General features: G+C 56.9%; 1 protein-coding gene across 5 annotated transcripts in view; it reads left to right on the top strand.

Moving 5' to 3' along the window:
- RRBP1 (ribosome binding protein 1) overlaps positions 1–22,991 on the top strand; it is a 69,798-nt gene that overhangs the window by 38,043 nt on the left and 8,764 nt on the right. For all 5 annotated transcript variants that reach the window (XM_045528888.1, XM_045528887.1, XM_045528889.1 and 2 more), the window contains 10 exons: positions 1,990–2,138; positions 3,352–3,474; positions 8,536–8,688; positions 9,588–9,706; positions 11,936–12,089; positions 15,597–15,735; positions 17,748–17,917; positions 18,041–18,075; positions 20,647–20,737; positions 21,592–21,684. In XM_045528888.1, the coding sequence (XP_045384844.1) occupies positions 1,990–2,138; positions 3,352–3,474; positions 8,536–8,688; positions 9,588–9,706; positions 11,936–12,089; positions 15,597–15,735; positions 17,748–17,917; positions 18,041–18,075; positions 20,647–20,737; positions 21,592–21,684 (1,226 nt within the window). The remainder of the gene's footprint in view (positions 1–1,989; positions 2,139–3,351; positions 3,475–8,535; positions 8,689–9,587; positions 9,707–11,935; positions 12,090–15,596; positions 15,736–17,747; positions 17,918–18,040; positions 18,076–20,646; positions 20,738–21,591; positions 21,685–22,991) is intronic.

Genomic DNA, 22,991 nt, shown 5'->3' with positions numbered 1-22,991 from the left:
AGATATTTTCCCTCCTTGCGGTGCAGTTGGGGGGTCTTCAAGGAGTGAGTTTCAGAGACGCTAGACCCTCTATCACCCTTGGGCCTCTGCAGGGATGGGGCTGCCAGAATTTCAGCAGGGGGTGCTTTGAGGGGCCCCAGGGCCAGAAAGGAGCAGACCAGCCAGTCTAGGAGATATACAATGTGAGCTGCACATGTGAGCCACACGTATGATTAAATGTTCCCAGGTAGCCACATTAAAAAAGACAAACAAGAAACAAATAGACTGAATTTTGGTGATAAATTTCATTTAACCCAGTTTATCCAAAATGTTATCATTTCAGCATGCAGTCAACATGTAAAATTATTGCAGGTATTTGATTGTTTTTCATACCAAGTCTTTGAAATTCCGTGTGTACTTTCCACTTGTAGCACGTCTCAAGTCACACTAGCCACGTTGCAGGTCCTCAGTAGCCATAAGTGGCTGGTGGCCAGCGCGGCGGATGGTGTAGGAGCAGACCTTTCTGAGCCAGGAGAGGAAAACGTCTTGTAGCCGTCAGCCGGACGCAGGCTAAGGAGCTGCCCTGCTCAGTCTGTGACTCCAGTGGTGCCTTTCAAGCCATTGGTGTCCCTCTTCCTGGAAAGTGTTGGCTGTGAGCGCAGCCACTGTGGGGCCGTGCGGGTTTCTCCCGAGAGGAAGCCTCCTGAGGGGTTATTTTGTTTTGGCTTAGCTGTACTCGGAATTTTCTGTAGTGTGCATAAGTTTACCATTAAAATTATTTTATATACATAAACATATTTCGATACAAAGAAAGGCTGAAGGGGCATGCACCCCCAGGACTTAGTTCTGAGGCTCCCGCGAGCTCTTGGGCCTTCTTGTGTTGATGTGGTTATTTTTAATCTCTCCAGCTTTGCCGAGGTAAGAAGTTATTATAAAATAAAGGTGCTCATAGCAACCAGCTCGCCCACATCCCACATTCCCCTTAGTAAGGTATCATGCTAAATGCTTTGACTTGCAATGAAAATATTGTGACTAGTAAGTGTAAATATTGTGACAAGCCAGGGAATCCAGGGTTGCTATGGAAACCGTCCCCATCCATGTCTTCCCAAGGTGGGCTTGGCAGAGGGTGCCGCTGCAGGCTGGGCTGCACTCTTTGTTTTGGCTCATTCTTGACCCTGTCATTCAGCAGTGGGGCAGATGCCGGCCCCAGCTGAAGGAAGTGCCCAGACATTTGGGTGGGGTGTCTCGGTTCACCCTTTCTTGCCACGATGAGAGCAAAATTGTGTGCAAGGTGGGAGGGGTTGGCAGTTTTAGTTTTTCAGAAGTGACGGTTGTTGGCAGATGGCTCTGTGTCCTCCAGGCGATATGTCACTCACGGACTGGCGAGTGGACAGGCCCATTCTGGAAGAACCTAGCCCAGCTTCCCTCTCCCGCAGCCTGTCACTGCTTGAGCTTCATTCAGGGAGGTTCAGAGATGGAGGGTTTGAGCCAGGTGTGGGGAAGCGGCCCCCCGTGCCTTCTGTGCCCTCCCGAGGTCACAGGTGCCTGGCTGTGGGCATCTGTGTGTGTGGTGGACTGTGGATTTGCTGGTCCGTCAGGGTCATGGGTCATGGGTGAGTGGGAGAACCTTGCTATGCAGGGCAAGAATCAGACCAAGGCATTTGCTGGAAAAAGAAGGAAGGAAAAACCTTTGGGAAGAGTATGCCTTGCTTAATTCTGCTCAGGGTCATCTCGATGATAAAAAAGGAGGGATGTTAAGCCTAGCCCAGGCTTGAACTTTATTTGGGCAAGTTAGGAGGATCGTGCAAGGGCCCATTTTCCAGTCAACTTTGTGGTGCCCTGAAAGAGCAAGAGACATGCAGAACACGCTCCCTGTGCCCAGCCAGTGTCCCCGGCCGTGCGACAGAGTTCACCTTGGCAGAGTTCTCTTTGGCGTGATGGGCTTTGTTGTCACGTCTGTCATTTTTTTGCTTGAGTGTGAGTCTCTGCTTCTTCTCTCCGGCTGCACAGGGCCCCCAGATTCTGACAGCCCTCTCTACCTCCCCTACAAGACACTGGTCTCCACGGTTGGGAGCATGGTGTTCAACGAGGGAGAGGCCCAGCGGCTCATCGAGATCCTGTCTGAGAAGGCTGGCATCATTCAGGACACCTGGCATAAGGTGGGCCCACCCTCCCGCTGGCCACATCCCGAGGCCGCTGCACTGGCCAGGGCAGTTTTGTCCTTCCTCTTCCTCTCCCCCTCGGGCCCAGTGAGCCGCAGTGGTTGCCTGGGTCCTTCCCTCACCCCCAGGAGATTCCCATTAGGCTGGCCACAGAGAGCAGAGAGCATTCATAAAACAGCCTTCTCTGCTCTTTCCCGGAAGAATCTCCCCACCCCCGCATACCCCCTACCTGGCTCTGGCTACATGGGTCACCTACAAATGCTGTGGCTTCTGCCAGTCCAGCTGTGGCACAGCCACTGAGACAGGAAGGCTCTTAGGGGCAGAGGCAGGGCTCTGCATTGCAGCGGGGTACTGGGGGCAGAACACAGCCGCAGAGGCCCAGCGGGGTTGTGGCCATAGTTGAGTGTGGAAAGGAAGGTGTGTGAGGGAACCTGTGATGAGCACCCTGATACCCCTTGTGCTGTCGGGCAGGGGCAGGGGCTCGCTTCTACCCTCCAGTGCCTCTGGCCAGCAAACTGTCCCCAAGAAGCACTGCATGGCGCATATTTGTTCCTTAACCAGAGTCAGGATGCTGGGTAATTTTGCTGGAGAATTTAGTGGTTGGAGATGTTGGGCTATGTCCAGAGAGCCAGGCTGGGAACCCCTGCTCTGAGGCCTCTGGAGTTATTCTCCTCCTGGCCATTGCTGGGGTGTGATACGCATCTCAGCAGTGCTGAGAGCACCTGCTCAGGGAGCACTGGGGGTCTCCTGGCTGTAAGTGGCCAGAGGAAGTCAGGACGACCAGGAGAGAGGCCTGGCTCAGCTCAGGCCACTGTCCCCAGAGTACACTGCCCCTGGCCTGGCCTCCATGTTCCAGCCAGCGGCCTACAGTCCGTAGACACTGGTTCAGGGGTGGGCTCCAAGCCAGAAGTGACGGCCAACTGCCCCTCAGAGGGGCTGGACACGCCACATTCCTGAACATGAACCCCAGGGACCCATAGCCTTTGGCCCCAACAAGTGCCTACACACACTGGGCCCCGTGGGCTGAGGGGCAGAGGCAGGGCCACCTTTTTCCAACAAGAGTCTAGAGTTGGTGGGGCCCACTCGGCTCAGCCCCTGTTCCTGCTTCATCAGGCGCTGGGGCTCAGTTCTTGTCTGATGGCTGCGGTGGAGGAGGACGAGCCCCATCTGTCCCTCCCTTCTGTTAACGAGTCTCTGTGGGCATTTCTAGGCCACTCAGAAGGGCGACCCTGTGGCAATTCTGAAACGCCAGCTGGAAGAGAAAGAAAAGCTGCTAGCCACAGAGCAGGAAGACGCGGCTGTGGCCAAGAGCAAGCTGCGGGAGCTCAACAAGGTACAGCCCGAGCAGGCACATGTGCGCGGAGGCAGCTCCTCGCCCCCTGTCCTGCGAGGACCCCCACCCCCGGGGCCCACGGCCATTGCTGTCCCTGAGGTCGGCCCTGAGATGGCTCCGGGCCTGCCTGGCACAGAGCTGGTTATCAAACCAACAAGTGACATGACTGCAGGTCATCTGCCGTCTGGGGAGCCTGTGTGCCAGCAGCTCACCCTCGGCAGCCTGTGTGGCTCTGCGGGGCTGGTGGCCGCCTTCTTCGTGGCTCTAAGAACACAGGGAAGTTAAGCAGGGTGCAGGGGCCTCAGTTTGTGGTCTGGATGGACCAGAACTGGCTTTCACTGACTGTCCCATGCGATGGGCCACCTTTATAGGGGATGGGCACAGTTGACCCAAGCTTGTTTTCTTGAGAATTGTGGCAAAACCATGTGGGAAGAGGCTGAAGGGGCTGCTTTTCTCTCTTTTCCTGATGTCAGAGGAGGGATATGCAGGGAATCTCTGGCCCCTTAGCATCGGCTGACAGCATGGCAGGTAGATTTGTCTGAGTGACAGTTGGTGGCGCTGGTTTTTCCACTGAATGGGGCTGGGCTTATTGTGCAGGATGCATCAGGATCCGTGGCACAGGGGGCTGCTCTCCCCTGCCTCTCTTGTTTCTGAGAATAAGTCCTGGGACCCCATCCTTCCCCAAAGAAGGACAGGGCAAGGGATCCTGGCCCCATGGGGCTAGTTGCACCCAGGTGAGAGCTGTCTTTGCCCTGCACACACTGCAGGCCTGCTCTTGCCTTCTATCCCAGACAGCAGAAGCTAGGAGAGGGCTTGGGCTGAGGGGAGTCTGACAACATCTTGGCTACATCCGTTCCTCTGGGCACCTCCCTCTGTTTGTTCCCAAAGAATTGGAAATGAGGCAGGCTGACTTTCTGTCGTAAATTCAGAGTCACTGCTCTGAGCCAGATGCGAAGTTCATGGGGAGAGGGGTGAGGGGCAGGAGCAAAAGACAAGCCTGTGGGTGCTTACTCCATAAATGTTATGCCCAGGAGCAGAAAAGATGGCAAGCCCCAGGGGCCTTCCATAGAGCTCAGTGGCCTTCTGTGGGCTTCTGTCTTACCTCCTAAGATGTGTCCACACATGCCTTCTCTTGAGCGGTCCCGGGCTATTGTTTAAATGCAGGGTGGCTGGAACCACTTGCCCTGGCTCACAAGAGCCAATTGTGCAGTGCATGTGACTGTGTTCAGGAATGTCATGTTGGGAGTGAGGTGTAGGCCAAGAGAGTATTTACACCACAGAACTCGGCAAGTGCTTCAAATCAGAGCCCTCCCACCCCCAGGAGCCAGCTGGGTCTCAGGTTGAGGGGGAGGGACTCCCCCTCCAGAAGGAGGTCCCTGGTGCTGGTCACTGGGTGTCCAAGCTCTTCCTCAGCAGTGGCTGTGTGACACAATTTCCAAAATCCAGACACCCCACCGGGTCCAGCCCTCCCCAGGCTGGGGCAGTAGAATATCTCCCTGGCTGTGAGCTCAGGGCAGCCTTTGGGTCTCGTTACCCAGCTTGCGCTCCCTGGAGAGCACCAGGCCTTGGCTCTTAGGCGAGGAGTTTAACGGTGCGTCCAGCCGTAGCCCTCCCTCCCCAACCACATCCTCTTCCCTGCAGCCCGCAGAGGTCCTCTTGGGCTCAAATGCTGATCTGGTCCTTTGGGGACTCCCTTCAAGCTCTGCCCGTGGCTCCTGATCTTCAGATCCAGGTGTGCCCAAGCACCACTTCACCCAACCGCCCCCCTCTGGCCTTAGTGCCCTGCCGCACCCTTTCTTGCCTCCTCTGGGCCTCTCCTCCTGCTCTTTCCTTGGCCTCAAATGCTGTTCCCTGCTTGGCTGTCTGGAAATCTTCTTATCCTGGAAGATGCAATTTGGTCTCCCTCAGGAGCCTTCCAGAGTAGAGGTCACTGTTAGAATTAGGCATCACATTCTGCATCCGGCTCTGTTAGCCTGAGCCCTGGCGAGCAAACACTCTGGCCACCTGGACTGGCCCAACAGAGCAGGCCACCTGGGAGCAAGGGGCCCCCGAGGCCTAGGCTGGCTGGCAGCTGAGAGGAAGCCTTCGCTGGCATTTTTGTCTTGCTCTTGGAAATGGTTAAATGTAGTTTACGCATTTGCCTCTGGAATTTATGGACTTTGGGTCGTAGTGGCTCTCTGTTAAGAATCCTGAGCAGAGCTGACATGTTTCCTTCATTCTATGTCACATCCCCCAGTCCAACACATTTGAGGGAAATTATGTGAGAAAATGAATTACTGAGAATGTGGACATTCCTCTTACCTTAATCCCCCACAGATGTGATTGATAGCACCTGAGTTTCATGTTCTAGTCCCTTCTATGCTTCCTTTGTCCTTGTAGAGGAGTTTTGTAGTTGAAAAGGAGAGTTTGCTTAATTCTGTTTATTGGGGTCTGATGCTTAAGGCATGATCTGGATGCACTGAGAACATTAGGATGGTCGGCCAGACCCATGCCTCCCGAGTGCGAAGTCCCAGCAGCTCTAGGTCAAGGACAAGTCCAGGTACTGTCTGTAGGAGTCGATGGGCTCGGCCACCCCTGGAGACTCCATCCTGGCCCTCCAAGAGTCCTCAGGGCCTGGTGCATGGGTCTGAGGAATATGGGCAGCGCTCCAGTGATGAGCCAAGAAGGCACATCCTTCTGGAAAACCTTTCTAGCTGTTGTCCTCCTGGGTACCAGGGACCCAGTTGCCAGGGCCTCTATCCTGAAGCCATGTCCCAGACTAGACCCATCCTGGGTTCAGTCCGATGCTTGGGCTTGAGGGTCTGGGAGGAGAGTGGGCTCTGAATCAGAGCGTGGTTAAGGAGTGCCAGGGCCTCTGGGACCCTCGGCAGGTGTGCTTCTGGGGTAGAGGCCATGGGAAGACTTCCTGTTGCCAGGCCTTCCTGTCCAGGCCTGAGCCAGCCAGCCAGCCCTTGCTTGGGGCTAGAGGGTCAAACCACGTGGGGCCCCACTAGGCCTGGGGGACAGCGCCCGGAAGAAAGAGCGAGCAGTTGTCTCTGAGCCAGGTGCCAGTGATGCTGCCAACCTCATCCCCAGCCCAGGCAGAGCCCTCACCCCACCTACCACCACCAGGAATGCTTTTCAGGACAATAAGTCTGACCCTTGCAACTGAATTAAGAATTTGACTGAGGAACCCTGGGATTCTGAGCTCTTCCAAGAAAAGGAAACCGCAAAGAGCCAAACGAATGCACTGAGGACAAGGTAGCTTTTCTCTGTCTTATAAAAGCCCAGAGGCAAAGGAAGGGGGAAAATGCCATTGAATTGTGGTGGCCTTGGGGCCCTGACCCCCAGGAGATAGGGACCTGCACACCCTGAGCCTCGTGGATTCCTGGAACTACACAGGGCCTCACCAGAGCTGGGCAGTGTCCCCCAGGTGCAGAGGTGGGCGGAGGATGACGTGTGTGGCTCTCACACCTGCCATTTTGGTGGCTGTGGAAATACCGGGGCCTCTCTGAACTTTGTTTCTTCTTCCCATGACTGGACTGTCTATTTTAAGGGGCTGTTATATGGGAAACCCAAGACCAGGGCCTCCTGCTGTGTGTTGGCCTTTAGAGGCCTCTGCCATCCCCACCACACCTGTTTGGCCAGCAGTGGGCTGGCAGGGCTGTGTTTTAGAGGAGGAAGCACAGAGGAGCCCTGGATCCCCCGCTGAGTCGCCCTCTCCTTCCCTAGAGGCTTCCTGGCCCAGACTGAGGAGTGAGTGTCATCTTTCCTCCCCTTCTGGACCTCTTGGGCCTGCACAGTCCCCACCCCTCCCACTTAGAGCTGCTCCCCCACCTCAGATGAGTATGTCCCCACCAAGGTTCTGGGACCTCAGCTTGAAATGGGGATCATAATCCTCATCTTACTTAGAGAACTAAATGGGACAGTCTTGTCCCTGAGTGGACGCACATGTCAGCTACCCCTCCCACTCGTGTAGCTAATCATTGCAGTGGACCTGCAGGCTCCCGCGGGCCTCTCACCCTGGGCACAGCCAAAAAGATGATTGCCTTTGAAAAGGGAGGCCGGTGGGTTCTGGGGGTTCCAGGGAGTGTCAGGCAAACAACAGCACTGGCACCCAGGGGCCACCCGAGCAGTCCAGCCCCTCTCTGGGGTTCTCTCCCATCTCAGGTAGGAAGGACAGTCTGGCCTTTGGCATGGGCTTCCCTGGCAGCCCTGGTCTGGGGAAGGTGAATATTTTCCCACTGCCCAGGACAGGGAAGGGACAGGGCCTGGACTCCCTGGTTGCCAGGCCAGCTGTGTCTGCAGTATGTATTCATACCAGGCAGGTGACGGATCTGGCCAGAGGCCCACTGGACAGGGGGTGCCCACCCTGGCGCTCATTGTGCTGATTGTTCTCAAGTTGCCACCCCTGCTTCCCCGTGACCTCTGTCCATTGCCATCCTCTGGGATGCACGGGCCATGGCCAGCCCTCCTCACCCTGTGCTCTGCCTCTGCCTGAGGCACTGGGTCCCTAACTCAGCTTCCTGTGTTCATCCGTCACTGACCAGAGCGGATGTCCCCCTGTGCTGAGGTGGAGGACAGAACGGCTGCCCACGGAGACCCAGACGTGGCAGGATGGGCAGCTGTCCCTGCCCCCACCCTAGCCATCAAGGGTCTCCACCTTCTCAGTCTTGACAAAGGCACTTGAGTAGAAGTGGCATCCCCAGGGCCTGGATATTGGTAGCTGAGCCAGACCGGGGTTTGTCATCACAGCAGGACTGAGCCATTGCCCCTGGAGAGCCAGGGACAGTGTGACATGTCTTCACAGCTCCTGCTATGTCCGCTGCCTCCCCCTGTGGTCAAGGCCTAACATCAGGCCCATACCGGCCAGGGCCAGCAGGGGTTTGGGGGGGAGTCCTGGTTTCAGTGATTCTGCTGTGGCTGGTGTGGCTCTGAGAACTCAGCTGGCAGGAGGGGTCTGTGCTCTACTCTCAGGCCCCCTCCCCTCCCTGATCATGCTCTTGGTCCCCTCTGATCCACTCTTGCCCCGGCTCCCACCCCCACCCACCTGACCAGCCGCGCTCTCTGTTTCCCTCCCAGGAGATGGCTGCAGAAAAAGCCAAGGCGGCAGCCGTGGAGGCCAAGGTGAAGAAGCAGCTGGTGGCGCGGGAGCAGGAGATCACGGCTGTGCAGACGCGCATGCAGGCCAGCTACCGGGAGCACGTGAAGGAGGTGCAGCAGCTGCAGGGCAAGGTTGGTCCTGGCCAGGACTGAGGAGCCAGGGAGGCCAGTGGCGAGGCGTGAGGAGGGGCTTGAGGATGTCCACGGAGGTCTGCAGGCTCTGGTTAGCTTTGGGAGGGGCCGGGCTGTCACATTTGGCTGGACAGTGTCTGGCAGCCCATTGTGTGTGTGTTTAATGTTAGTCACCAGGAAGGTGTCAAGTGCATATTAAAGACCACTTGTTCAGAAACACCTAGCCTCAAGTGGCCACTCCTGGGTGCCTGTGGGTCAAGTTCTCAGCCTCCGCATGGACTTGGAGTAATGCTGTTTCCTCCTCCCCACGTGGTTGGGAGGATCCCATAAAACAAGAGGCCTGTAGTCATGTGGCTCCAGCACGGGGCTTGAGGCCAGCACCAGGCGGCCACCTGCCAGCCTGGCCTTCAGTCACAGCCTGATTCTTACCTTCTGGCACCTGCCCTGCTCGTCAGGGCCGTGGCCTCCTCCCCACCACACGTCTCAGGATGTGCCATGGGAGGTCAGAGGGCAGGAAATGAGGCTTCTTCAAATGGTGATAGGCTGCGGCTTGTGGTCGTGTGCTGTATCTCGGAGCAGTCAACCATGTGACCTTGGGGGCCACAGTGTACAGAGCATGTCAAGGCTCTGGACTGAATGCTCGGCCAAGGGCAGGCCATGAGCAGTAAGAAGGGATAGAGGTGTCTCTCTGGGGGTCACATGTGGCCTCGAGCCTTTGATGCTAGAGCTGGGTGATTTGCAGGCCTCTTATTTGATGGGATCCTCCCACCATCCATGCGAAGAAGGTGGAGCCTCTTGGGGGTATTCTGTTGTGGGCTGTGGCCTCGCTAACCTTGGTCCAGAAATCAGTTCTTACAAGGCTGAGCAGCACTCTGATGCCCTCGTCAATGACTTTTCAGATACGGACTCTTCAGGAGCAGCTGGAGAACGGCCCCAACACCCAGCTGGCCCGTCTGCAGCAGGAGAACTCCATCCTGAGGGACGCCCTGAACCAGGCCACAAGCCAGGTGGAGAGCAAGTAAGCTGGAGTGTTTCCACTGGGACACAGTGGCAGGGGCTCCAGAGCCAGGGAGGGCTCCACGAGGCTACGGCAGATGCAGCTGGTGCAGCAGCCGTGTCTTGGCCCTGCGCTTGTGTGCACAGGGCTGCCTGTGCAGTTCCACCCCCTCCCTGAGCAGCATCCCATCCTGACCCTCCATCTTCTGTCTGGGTTCTGAGCAGCTGGGTCTTCTGACAGGTGTTCTGGTGTGTCAGGTGGCGAAGGCCTCAGGCAGAGCCACAGTGCCCCAGCCTGCAGCCTGCCCTTGCCAACATGCCTGGTGTCAGTGGGACCAGGTGTCCCTCAGGTTCTAGCTGGTGCTGGCATCTTGCCTTCCTGAAGAGCGATACTTTCCCTGTGCCTGTCACCACAGCATCCCCAGTGAGAGCGTTTTGAGCACTCCTGGTGGTGGCCCAGAGTATCGAGGCCCCGCAGTTTGTCCACCATGAGAGTTTAGTGGTATAAGGGACCTGCCACAGGTCTCCTGTTCTGGAGGGTCCCTGGCTTCTGATGCACTGGTATTAGGTAGCGTTTCCCAGGGTTCTCCGCCTCACTGTTGCCTCTGCGTAGCTGAAGCGCTGGAGTCCATGGTGAGCCAGCTGACTCCGGCACGCTTCCCTCTAGAGCGGAGCACAGCTGCTGCGCTGCTTCTGCCTCCATGAGTCCCATGTTACAGACTCAGTGGTCTGGTCCTCCAGAAGCCCACTGCATTGTCTTTCCACGCACAGTTCTTTGCCTTCTGTGGGCCTGAAGTGCCCAGCAGGGGCATCCGGGGGTTCTGTGTTACCCTCAAAGCGTCTGCTCTTGCCAGGAGAGGAGCTGACTAAACAGAGCGCACCAGCACCCTGAGTCCTGGGGCTGGGAAGGGTTGGGAGAACCCCAGCTCAGGAGCTGGGTGGGGAGGGGAGTCTGGGCCACATGTCTGTTTTGGCAGGTGGCCCCGCCCCCAGCATGGAGCAAGATCTAATGGCCACCTTTGCCTGGCTAGTCCCTCCTGTCGAGGTCCCTTCTGGGTGTGTGGGTGTGCATGTGCACACATCTTCATCCCCTTCCTGACCCACTGGCAGGCCAGTTGGAGGTTTGTGGCTGCCGTTTCCTCAATAGCCACAGCAGAAGGTGAACGTGGGGACTGATGAACGCTCTGGCCTCCCCTCTCAGAGAGAATCTGCTGTGGCCTCCTTCCTGGGAAAAGCTCTAAGGCCTGGAGACTTGTCACCCTGAGTGGTGGACCTGACTCTGTTAGTCTGGAAGCTCTGCCTAGTGTGGGTATTCAACAGCAGGATGGGTCCCTCAGCTCCACATCAGTCCCTAGGGGCCGCCCCCCCGGCCCCCACCTCCACCCCAGGTCTCCTGACCACTGTGAAGCGCGTGTGCTAAGGGTGCCTCAGAGGCTTGGGTGTGGCCTCCCTAGTGCAGAGGAGACACCCCAAGTCAGAGGTAGCACTCACCACCCCGCAGCCAGTGGAGCAGAGCTGGCCAGGATTCCCACCTCCTCCAGGCCTGGTGCTGCCCTCCAGGGTTGTGGACAGTCCTGTCTGTCCCCTTCGTCTTGTCTGGCGGTGTCCCTTGGCTGGACAGTCAGTCCTCTGCCTGGAGGCAGTGGCTGGTAGCGAAGGAGCCAACATCCCGAGTACACCCCTCACACTGGAAAAGGCAGGTCTCCAGCTGCCCCCTTTTCCTTTGAATCAAATCTGCTATAACTCTGAAACATTCCTCCCAGGTCCTGAGACCCAGCTTTTGACATGCAGTGTTGAAGGTCTGCTCTGTAATTGCCTCAGGCTCTGACTTCAGGCCGCCTCCCCCAGCCTGGCTGCGGTCCAGTGAAGGGGGCGAGTGGATCCTTGGGGGCGTCCCACGGGGACTGCTGCCCTCAGGTCCGCAGGGGTCAAGGCAAGTCGGCCTGCACCTTGGGCTTGTTCACATGCAGATCAGCACTGTCTTGCCTTTTTCTGTCTGAATTTCCAGCGGTTTCTGGGAGGATCTTTAGTGCATGCTTTACTCTTGCTCTCCCTGGTCCACGTGCCATGTGGGTAAAATGATGTCTCAGCAAGACACACACCCAACGCCACCCAACAGGAGCTTTGCTAATGTCTCCAAGACTTGGGTGATTACTTATAAAAGAGCCAGTTTCCTGGAGGGAAGGTTCAGACCACCAGTCCCCATCACCCTTTTCTGTCCTTCGGTCATGGTCTGGTGACTGTCTTGCAGGCAGAATGCGGAGCTGGCCAAGCTCCGGCAGGAGCTCAGCAAGGTCAGCAAGGAGCTGGTGGAGAAGTCGGAGGCCGCACGGCAGGAGGAGCAGCAGCGGAAGGCTCTGGAAGCCAAGGCAGCTACCTTCGAGAAACAGGTCCTGCAACTGCAGGTAAGTTGGGGTGGCCATGTCAGTGCCCCATTCACTGCTCACCAAGCCTGTCTGTGTGGCAGGGAGGGACCAGGGCTGGTCCAGCCACGCTAGGCATGCCCTTCCAGCAAAGACTGACCACTGGGGATATAGGCGGAGCTGGGGCTTGAACCTGCCGCCTTGGTCTCAGTGGTAGTGATAGCTAACACCACTGGGTGGTTTTTGTGTGCTAGGCACTGTTGTGAGCATTTTGCAAGCATTAGCTCAGCTCATTCTCATTGAAACCCTAAGAGGGAGGCTCTGGGAGTCTGTGTTTTACCCATAAGGGAGTTTGAGGCACGGAGAAGTTAAGCAGCTCTCTCAAGTTCACACAGCCAGTGTGTGACAGAGGCAGGATGTGAATCCCCTGAGTCTAGCTCCAGAACTATTTGTCTCCCATGCCTGCCACCATGTGGTACTGCAGCTTCAGGCCTCAAGGCCAGGTGGATTTTCTTTCTCAGCCTCTGGGTGTGTCATGGAAGCCCATTTTCCCAGGAGGATGCCCATTCTCCTTCAGAGGGAGAAAAATTGTCTCCTGTCCTCAAAGTCCAGTGTGTTTTCCTCAGCCCAGGAGCCTTGCCACGTGCCTGCCAGTGACTTCCAGTCCCTCTGCTGGCCCATGTCGGGGCAGGTTGTCTAGATGTGGGGCAACTGCCTCAGGCATGAGGAGCCTTGATGTGACATCAAGGCTTTGGGCTTAACTTTCCTGAAAAATGAGGAAATCCTGGAGAGCCGAAGGACTTTGGACCCTTCTGCTCTGTCATGGAAATCAGGCTGCAGTGCATGGGGGAATTGGGGCTGTCTCTTGGAAGGAACTAGAGTGAGACATTAAATTGTAAGAGTGATGTTTAAATGTGTACAGGGGACTAAATAAGAATGTGGACAATAAACATGGTTTGATTTTGGGAGAAATTGAGATGGGTAACTTGGTATTTTCTGATTTCCATGTAAAGCAGGCCCACCCAGACCAGTGAGATCAGAACCTTGGGTGGGCCTGGCCCTGCGTATGTTTTAAGGGCTCCCAGATGCTTTTGGTATATCTGGAGCTGGAACTGCTGCCCTCCTCAGATTGTCACCATCATGTGTCATTCCTGCAAAGGGTCCAGCCCAGGACAGAGGCCTGGCCCTGGTTCTCACCAGTAAGCCACAGACTCCAGGTCTTGGGGTCCTTGTCCATAGCCTGGGGCTGGACAGAGGGGTCCATGCTTTCCAGTCTGACACCAAAGATTCTGTGCCTGAGGTGATTGACAGTGAAGCCCCTCGTATCAGCTGCCGGGTTCAGGTCCTAGCTATGCCATCTCCTAGCAAGTTATCTCAGAGCCTCAGTTTCCCTATCTGTACTATGGGTAGGACAGTAGTAGTTGTCCCACAGAGTGGTTGTGGAGCTTAGCTGTGCTGATACACAGTCTAGGACTAAAACAGTGCCTTGCAGGAAAAGAGCTCAATGAGTATGAACTTTACAAAGTCCCATTCAGGCAATCTCCAAGTTAGACTGGTGGTTTAGGTTATAGAGAATATCTCTCCGTGTTCTGCTGAGGTGAAAATGGAGCTCTGTTTTGTGACTGTTTTTCCTTTACCAGAGGCCCCTTTCCTGTGAGCCAGCTCTTGAGGGACCAGGGCAGGCATGGCCTCCCGTGCTGACCTTGGGTCCTGGAGCGTTGGCATCAGGGAGCAGATACCGCCCCCCACCCTACCCCATTGTGCCTGTCTTGCCATGGCTGGCTTGTCAGGGCCTGCCTGGAAGAAAGTACCCATTGAGGGCTGACAGCATCCAGATGGACTGAGTTTTAGAAATCCAAGAGGGTTTTATAAAAGTCCCCAGCTGGCCTGCCCAGCCGCAGGACCAGCTTCTGAAGGTGGTCAGTGTAACTGGCTGTTGCTAACCACATTCTGCTTCTAGGCAAAGGGAGTTGTCATCTCAGATCCTAAGAAAGAAATATGCACGTGGCTTCCATTAAAGATTTTAAGGTTTTTGGTTCCTAAAGGTGGATGGGTTTTTGTTTGACTGTTGCTGGAACCAGTGTTCTAATTAGAGTCAGTAATGAATGGAAAAACATGTGCAGTCAGTCTCTCTGCAGTCTGAGCTGGAATCCCTTTTCTCAAAGAAAGAAGAGGAAGAAGCTGGTGGTGGTTTTTTCCAGTTGTAAAATGACTCTGCCCTGTGTATCTCAGTCAAGGCAGAGACGTGAGGGTGTTGGAGCCAGCAGGAGGGAGGCAGGCTCCTGCCCAGGGTGCTGTGTCAAGGACAAGCGGGTCTGCTCTCTGGGGAGCGGCTTGCAGTCCCTCCTTCCTCTCCTTTTTTCCCTTGGAGTTGGAAATGCACAGACCCCCCCTGCTACATTCTAATGCAGAAAACATTGCCCATCCTAAAGCTGCCCCAAGTTTTCTACTACACGGTCCACGTTTATCCGTGGCCTGGTGGGTTCATCCTTGGCAGTGGCTTCCCTGGCTCCAGACCTGCCTCTCCCCAGATGGCCTAGCACCAGGTTACGTAGCCATGGCCCTAAAAGAGAATAAAAACTGGGATGTGGATGATACCAGCTTGTTAAAGGGGTTGAGGGATGACCTTAGAGTCTCATTTTAGTCAACAAGAGTCATTTGTTGACTGCCCCCTCACTTGGTCCTGCTCCCAGACAAGCTTGTTAGTTAAACAGTCCATGATCTGGTTCTCCAAAGGGCTGGTTAAGTGGTGCCTCGGGCAGCATTTCTGCTTCAGGAACCCAGTGTGGGGGAGTCCTTAACGCATGGACTGGGGTGTCCATTGGAGCACCGGTTGGGACTGCTGGCGATTGAGAGTAGCCTGCCTGATGCTGAATAGGGAATGGGGCAAACATCGGGCGCATCAAAGCTCTGCATGGCTCTTAAACTAGGATGATGTAGACTTAGCTGTAGTGATGTGGAAATGTCTCTGAGAGACTATTGAACCATACAAAATTGCCATTTTTGTAGGTCAAAAAATAGTTGAACCCTGGCAATTTCATGTGGTTCAACCTAATACTAAGTGAAAGCACTAAGAAAACTGCCATAGGGAGTGACCTTAATCACGTGCTGTGCCTGTGCACGTTTAATGCACACAGCCGCAGGCAGAGGCCGCCAGACTGTCCACCTCTGGGAGGGGATCAAGGGCCCCATCAGGGAAACTGCTGGTTGACTCTGAATCGGTATCTTTGGACTCTTGCAATAAGCACGTGTTCATGAATCACTTCAGAGTGTAAAAATACCGAAACCCAAAAAAGAAGTGGGAAGTGAGTGTAGGTCCCTGGCAGCTCCCATCTCTCCTTGAAAGGGTGCTGGCTGGGGTGAAGTTTGCGTAGATTCTAGAGCATTAAGGAAGGAAGTTCCCTTTCTTGCACAGACAGACCAGAGACTGTACAGGGCTCTGGTGGGGGTGGGATGGCCGGTGTAAAGAGCTTTGTCCTCAGCCACAGGGCTCGTGAGTCCCAGCCTCCTCCCGCATCCTCACTGCCATGCGCCTCTACCCATCCCCAGGCATCGCACAAGGAGAGCGAGGACGCCCTGCAGAAGCGGCTGGATGAGGTCAGCTGGGAACTCTGCCGCACACAGACCAGCCACGCCAGCCTCCGGGCAGACGCTGAGAAGGCCCAGGAGCAGCAGCAGCAGATGGCCGGTGAGGGTGGCATCTCGGTGGCACCCTGTTCCTGGCGGGGCCCAGGGTGCAGGGTACAGGGTCTGTACACCGTCCCAGCCCCACTGCCAGGGCCAGAACCCCATGGGCTAGTCCTGTTGCAGTGAGGGCAGTCAGTCCCTGACTCTGCCCCTCAAAAAGTCGAACAGGCGAGGATTGTGTCCTGTCAGGAGACCGCTGGAGGCACAGTTAGGCTGGCAGGAGACTGTCCACTGTGCACAGGATGCTGGGCTGGAGCCTGTGGGGGTGGAGCTTAGTGCACAGCCTGCAAGGGCTGGGGCTGGGGGTGGAAGGCACCGCCTCCCTCCGAGGCCTGGGTCCCGTCTCTGCCCATGGAGCCATGTGGCTGTGGTTGAACCCGCGTGGTCTGAGGCCTTAGCTGGTCTTCTCACATTGTGTCTGTTCCGGGCCTTTCTGCTCTCCCAGTTCGTTCAGCCTGCGAGTCCAAGCCGGGTTTGGCAGGTGGGGCCTGTGGTCCCCCTGTGCTCCACAGTCAATGGTGGAGAGGAGGGTGGCGAGGGTGGGGCCTAGAGAGTCCCTGGAGAAAAGGGCAGACCGTGCTGGTGAGAGCGCCACGGTCCCTGCCTCCCCCTATGTCTGAGTGGCTGCCATGGGTGCTGGGCTCAGTAGGAGCGTAGCCCGGGGCCACCCACAATGACCAGGTCACACAGTGGCGCCCTCTGCAGGGGCTTAAGTCAGGGCAGGGTTGGCACACTGTTTCTGTGAAGGAGTGGATGGCTTCTGGCTTCATGGGCCAGGGGGACAGTCTCTGTCACAACTACCCATCTCCCACAGTGAGCAAAAGTGCCCATAGACACCAGGGAAGGAAACAGGCCTGGCTGTGTTTGAATAAAGCTTCATTTGTAAAAGTGGGTGTGGGGAGGCCCGGGCCCCGGCTTGCTTGCTGCAGGCATGCCTTTAGGTTGGGTGGTCGCAGAAGCCTCTGAGGCAGGGGTGGGTGCGTGGTGGTGGGGGCCAGCCAGCGCAGGGCGCTGAGACGGGAGCGAACGTGAACTTGGCCTGTACAGGAAACAGAAGGTGAACGAGAGTGGCTGGAATGAGAGGGTTGGTGGCTGATGTGGGGCCAGATGGGCGGGCCCTGGTCACCCTCCCTCTGAGGAGGGTGGGCACTGTGTGTGTGTGACAGGAGTGCCCGAGGCAGGGGAATAGTGTGGTGTCACCTGCATTCTGGGTGCCCTGGCGCTGGGAGAACAGAGCGGAAGGCAGGAGTGGCCCAGGGAACCCGGGCTGAGGCTGTTGTGGTTATCCAGGCCCAGGCGCCACAGGAGTGCTGGCGAGGCAGGGACAGCCTGGCAGACGGTGGACATGGAGGTGCAGTGATGGGCAGGAGGTGGGGGCAGGAAAACAGAGCAGCGGGGGTGAGGTCCCCGGGGAGCCAGGGTGCCGGGTTGAATCGTTTAATCAGAGCTTCAGTTGGAGGTGGCAGGTGGCAGAGCCAGGCCTTGGGGATGAGATCAGGTCTGGGGGAGAGTGTGGCATCACAGGCACATGGAGGACACCTGGGGAGGAGGACACCTCAAGGGGAGAAGGGGGCCAGGGCAGGCCCTGTTGAAGAAAGTCACACCCTGGTGTGGCTTTTGAGGACCACCGAAAGGTTGGGGAGAGGGAGACCTAGTCAGAGGGGTGGGGGAGGCATGGCCAGTGGGGGCCACATAGTCACTTTCTAAAGAATTTCTGGTCCCTGCTAATATGAACTGGAGTCCATTTCTAGCCTTTATCTTTTTCTCACGAGTGGTCTGAGGTATTTCATTCTACCTTGATGGTCCTCAGGAACGACACCAGGGTGTCACTTTCTTCAGCAGCTCGTAAGCGGCCCCCGTGGTCAGAAGTATGTCTTAAGACCCCCAGGCACACAGAGGAGGCAGGGGAGGGAGCCATTGGTGTCCCGTGTGTCCCAGGGGACAGCTGTCAGGGCACCGACCCCAGGCCTTTTCCAGTGGCTGACCCTGTCTCGTTCCCTTGCCCTGCCACAGAGCTGCACAGCCAGTTACAGTCCTCTGAAGCAGAGGTGAGGAGCAAATGTGAGGAGCTGAGTGGTCTCCACGGGCAGCTCACGGAGGCCAGGGTGGAAAACTCCCAGCTCATGGAGAGAATCCGATCCATCGAGGCCCTGCTAGAGGCGGGCCAGGCCCGGAATGCCCAGGTCAGCCTCCTCCCCGGGCAGCAGGAGGGGAGGGGAACGCCATGGGGCAGGTGGCTCCCACCTGGGCTGGTTGCTGCTCAGGTGAGTCTCGTGGATACCAAGGAGCTTTCTGTCTCATTTCAGGCCAGCCGAGAGGAGGCCGACCAGCAGCAGATCCGGTAAGCTAGCAAGGCAGGGGACAGCCAAGGACACTGGGGTCCGGGACTTTCGGTGGGGTGCTTAGGTTTCCTCTGGAAGAGCCCCTTTCAGAGGACAGTGACTTAGAGGACAGGGGACAGGCCTGGGCAGGAAAGAAGGCAGACTTGCAGAGAGCTCCGTGCCCACTCTTAAGGAGCAAAGCTCATCGTGTGGGGAGTGGCAAGTGCCCAGCAGGGGTGGGCGGACCTCCTGCCGCTTGCTGTCCCCCCCATCCTTCCACCTCTGTAAGGGGAAGGGCTGGCAGTTGGAGGGTTCTCTCTGTGTATACAAACGAGGGTTTCAGGGACTGAGATCCGGAAATCTCACAGGAAAATGGTTGCACAACCCAGAATGGACAGCCCAAGTTGTCATCCAGGCTTTTTGCTGTACCATGGTTTTGGGACGTTGGTGTAGCTTAGAGCTGACGACAGTGCAGTTGTTTTCCCTTGTCCATGAGGTGACTTCACTGCTGGCCAGACCTTGTTTTCCTTCAGTGTCAGCAGCACCAGCGCCAGGCCACACTTGGGGACTGTTTGTTTGCTGTTTTGCTAAGGCCGGAGCCAACACCTGGTGGGGCGGCTCGAGTCAGGGGCCCAAGTCCTTGTGACTGTCAGCCCTGGGCCGTGCATCCCTGAGCACATGCCGACAGTCTTGGGAGCTCAGCCGGGAAGGTTCCCTCACCCTGGCTGTCGTTGCCAGTCGTCTCCCTGTGTGTTGCTGAGCAGACATGGCTCACCGGGCCACAGCCCCCGCTCCCTGGCATTGGGCTCTGTGGCTTGGGGACTGGGAAAGGAACAGCCACGCAAAAGCCCACAGTGCCTCATGGAAGACCCCCAGCCAAAACCTCTCCACCTTCCTTTCCTGGAAAACATGGGCTTGCTTTGTTTCTCATGATGGTTTGTTGGGGTAGAGAAGGTCATGTTTGTTCAGGTTTTTGCTCTTGTATTTTAAGAGCAGACTCTTGGACCACACAGTAAGCTCCTAGGCTAACTAACTCGTGTTGCCAGTAGGATCAATTTTAATTTTTTGCGTCATGCAGATGTGTCTGGCAGAAGTTGTTTTTTAAAAATTTCCTTCTCAAAACTTTGATCTAAAAGTTTTGTCTGAGTTGGTCCATCTTATTCTGGAATAGAAAGGAGTGATTCAGCCCCAAATGTTCTGGAACTCAGGCAGTGGCCACCAAGCAGGCGATTGTCAGTATGTCCTTGCCACCGGCCTGCTGACTCCCATTCCTCGGGGTCTTGTTCCTGTGGGGGCGCTCCTGGGGTGATTGCTGGAGGAGGCTGTTGCATCTACAGGGATTGTAGGAAGAGGCTGTGGGGCCCGGCAGGATTCTGGGAGCCTGAACCTAACACCCCAGAAGCCAACAGCAGTTTTCAAGACGAGGTGCAGACTGTATTTAAGATTGAAAAAAATGAGGCTGTGTCATAGCCAGCGTCCATTACCAGACAGGGTAGTCGGGACAACCAGCAGGCGTGGCCTGTGCTGAAATTGTTCAGGGTTAGTGTGCCTTTGACTGGTGTTTTTCAAAAAGCTTTTGGTCAGAGCCAACAATAAGAAATAGAAATACGTATGCCCCTTCCTCAGGCTGGTGACAGACCACCCCCCGTGTGGGGGTGTCTTCCCGTAGCTTAAGAGTGGCTTGAGTTGCTGTGAATCAGGTCCCTGCTGACCACTCTGGAGTCTCTAGTTCATGTGTCCCTGGAGCCTTCCCCATCTGTTCTAAATCTTCATGCAGAGGGTGGCGTATGAAAGTGTCTGTGTGGCGCTTGTTCAGAGCCGCTGGTACAGTTCTGTAGCAGCATCAGCCCCTCACTTCTGCTTGATGGGGGTGGACAGAGCCTGCTGGGTCCTTGCAGCTGGAAAGCTGTGTGGGAAAGATGGGGACCAGCATCTCGCCAATCACCTGGCATCTGGGGGTCGTCTCAGGCTGACTCCTCAGCTCCCAGGGCACAGACTGAGGAGGGAGCCCCTGGGCTCAGGAATGTTAGGGTTTGGACAAAGGACTGTCCACTGCACTCGAGGGGAGTCGTGGCTATTCTGATCTGCTGCGAGCAGCGGTGCCCAGTCTCCGCAGCTGTCACACCGTGTGAGTCTGGAGCTCGGGCGTCTCCTGAGGCAGCCCAGCCCAGGTCTTCTGTGAGCTAGGTGTGGCCGTGGGAAGGGCCATGTGGCATGTTGTGTGGGGACAGGGCGGGACTGGGTCTATCGGGAAGAAAGGACATCCTAGAAAGCCTACTGTCTGGGGCCCACCCACGCTGGCCACCGTGGCCGCTCTGAGGTCGAGGCTTTGGATGAGGAAGGAGGGGCCAGGGCAGCTGCCTGGCTTCCCTGAGAGCCTGCGCCCTGTCAGGTGGAGGGGGATGGGGGGAGACAGTTGGAGGGGACCATCCCCGGCCAAATGGCTCAGCCCTGGGGGTGTTCCTCACGGGGGCGGGGTGGGGGCCTCAGGCCAGGCGCTCTGGGCAGAGGAAGGGGGTCCTTCCGAGACAGGACCTGTGGGGGCTGTGGTGCCTTGGAGCCTGGGCAGTGACTTCGCTATGTCCCCTCAGCCTCAAGGACCTGGAGTCCCAGGTGTCGTGTTTGGAGAAGGAGGCCACTGAGCTCAGGGAGGCTGTGGAGCAGCAGAAAGTGAAGAACAACGTGAGTGGGGAGGGATGGGCAAGGCGCGCTGGGAAGAACAGGCCAGGGCAGTGTGTGGCCGGCCGGGAGTGGTTCCTCCATGACAGCCTGGAGGCGTGGAGGCCCCTGCCCAGACTAGTCAGGGGAGGCCGAGCTCTGCTCTGCACCGCCTCGTGCTGGGGTCAGTGGCTGAAGGCCTGCCTTCCTCTGGAGGCGTCGGGTGTGCAGGGCTCTTCTGCCCACCCTCAGTTCCTCCAGAAGACCCAGAGCTGACTGCCCTTGGATCAGCTTGAGTCACATGCCCCAGAGTGGAGCCAGTCCCCATGATGGGGACACAGTGCTAGGGCCTAGCCTGGGTCATTGTGTCACCCCAAGTGGGGAGGCTGGTGCCAGGAGGAGCGGATGTGGAGGAGGCCGGGCAGGTGACAGGCCCACTGTACCATCTCGAGACTGTGGGGCCTTGGCCACATCCTCCCTGTGCTGGGCTCTGCCAGAGCCAGCCAGGCCAGTGCTGGCTGTTTGGTGGCAGAGACGGGCTGGCCCTCCCTCTTCCCTCATACTAGTAGTGTCTTCCTCTAAAGGGCACCTGCCTCTTCGCCCCTGTGCCACGACCACCCGCATCAAGCTGTGGCACCCTGGCCTTGAGTTAAGTGCTGCTAGGGAGAGGCCACGTGGGTGTGGGCCAAGTAAAGGGCATTTTGTCCCTTTGCCGGTGTCCTGTGGGGTAGATTGAGGAGGTCTGGGGTAGATTGGGGAGGTTCTCAAGGCCTGGTCCTGCCCTGCCCTGCCCAAGACTGGCTTGAGGCGGCTCGTGGGGCACATGTCAGCGACTGACCCTGTGTGGGCCCTTGACTCTTCCCTTATGGTCCCTCCAGGACCTCCGAGAGAAAAACTGGAAGGCAATGGAGGCGCTGGCCACTGCTGAGAGGGCCTGCGAGGAGAAGCTGCACTCCCTGACCCTGGCCAAGGTCAGCACCTGCCGTCCCCAGACTCCCTGCTGGTCCACAGACTGCGCACAGAGCAGCCTGGACCCCAGAGCCCACACCAGGCCCTGGGCTCCCACAGCTGCTCCTCTCTCCCTCCCTGCCTTTCCTTCCCTTCCCTCCCTGCCTTCGTGTCCTCTTCCTTAAAATGAGGGGACAAAGATGTGTGTCCTTGGTTGACTTTCCCTGCTGGGCCCGCTGTCGTGAGGGCGCAGGGCTGAGCACAGCCACTAGGTGGGACTGAGCCCCATGTTGTACAGCCTTCATGGGCTTCCATGTTGCTTTTGTTGTGTGGCGTTTTGTGTGAATAATCCTTCTTTCTTGGGCTCTGAGCTCATGACCCAGTAGGTTCCATGAGTAATCTTTACAGTAAGTCACGGGGGAGCAGCGAGCTTAGCAGCGCACACTCAGGGAGTAAAATGTGCATTAGCCCCGCGCTTCCCGAACTCCCTGCCCCCAGCTCAGGTGAAAGCTGGCGTCTCTCAGTGTCTAGGACCCCCATGTCACCTCTGGGGCCCTGGGCCAGTCAGGAGCCAGCACAGAGGCTCTGGCAGGGGATGTGGCCAGTGACAGCGTCAACTAAACCTTGCCCCTCTTATTGGTCATGTATTTCTCTCCCAGCCTCACTCACACAGGAATGTCTATCTCGGTAGTGTGAGCTTTGCAGTGACTCCGTGACTCTCCCAGGGAACCTGTGAGTCATCTCAGATGAGGACCCCAAGACGGGGCAGGGGTGAAGGCTGGCCTCAGGCCATGCTGTTAGAGCTGTAATTAGACTCTTAGAATCTTGGACTTTTAGCCCCAAAAGTGACCTCAGAGACCATCTGGCCACCTTGTGGCAAATGCAGAAGCTGTGACGAGAGGTGCCATGTGACTTGTTCGTGGTCACACAGCCAGATAATGACAGAAGAAGGTGGCCCCCAGGTCCTCTGTGGCTGGCCTGAGACTCACATGATGACAAGGCCTGAATGGGGCCCATGCAAGCCTCCCGCACTGTGTGGGTAACTGGGGAGCCCAGCAGGGTCGGCTGCTTAGGCACACAGCAGACCAGGGCGTGCTGTGGCCAGGCTGGGCGCCTGTGGTCAGCCGTCCTCCATACACATTCTGGGATGCCACCCGGGTCTCAGGCCATGCCCAGGTGGTCTTGGGGCTGGTGGCAGGTGCAGCCTGCTGGGGACAGGTTATCAGATAAAACTTTCTTCTAGGCAGAAAGCCCCAGCAGTCACCCACAGCGTACAGAAAGGGGCCCGTCCTCTGTCCCCAGGGGATGCTGTGGTCCTAGGCTTTGCTTT

Source organism: Lemur catta, chromosome 17 (assembly GCF_020740605.2).
Source record: "Lemur catta isolate mLemCat1 chromosome 17, mLemCat1.pri, whole genome shotgun sequence".
Lineage (NCBI taxonomy): Eukaryota > Metazoa > Chordata > Mammalia > Primates > Lemuridae > Lemur > Lemur catta.
The sequence above is the reverse complement of the archived record's forward strand: the minus strand, read 5'-3'. Positions and strand labels throughout refer to the sequence as shown.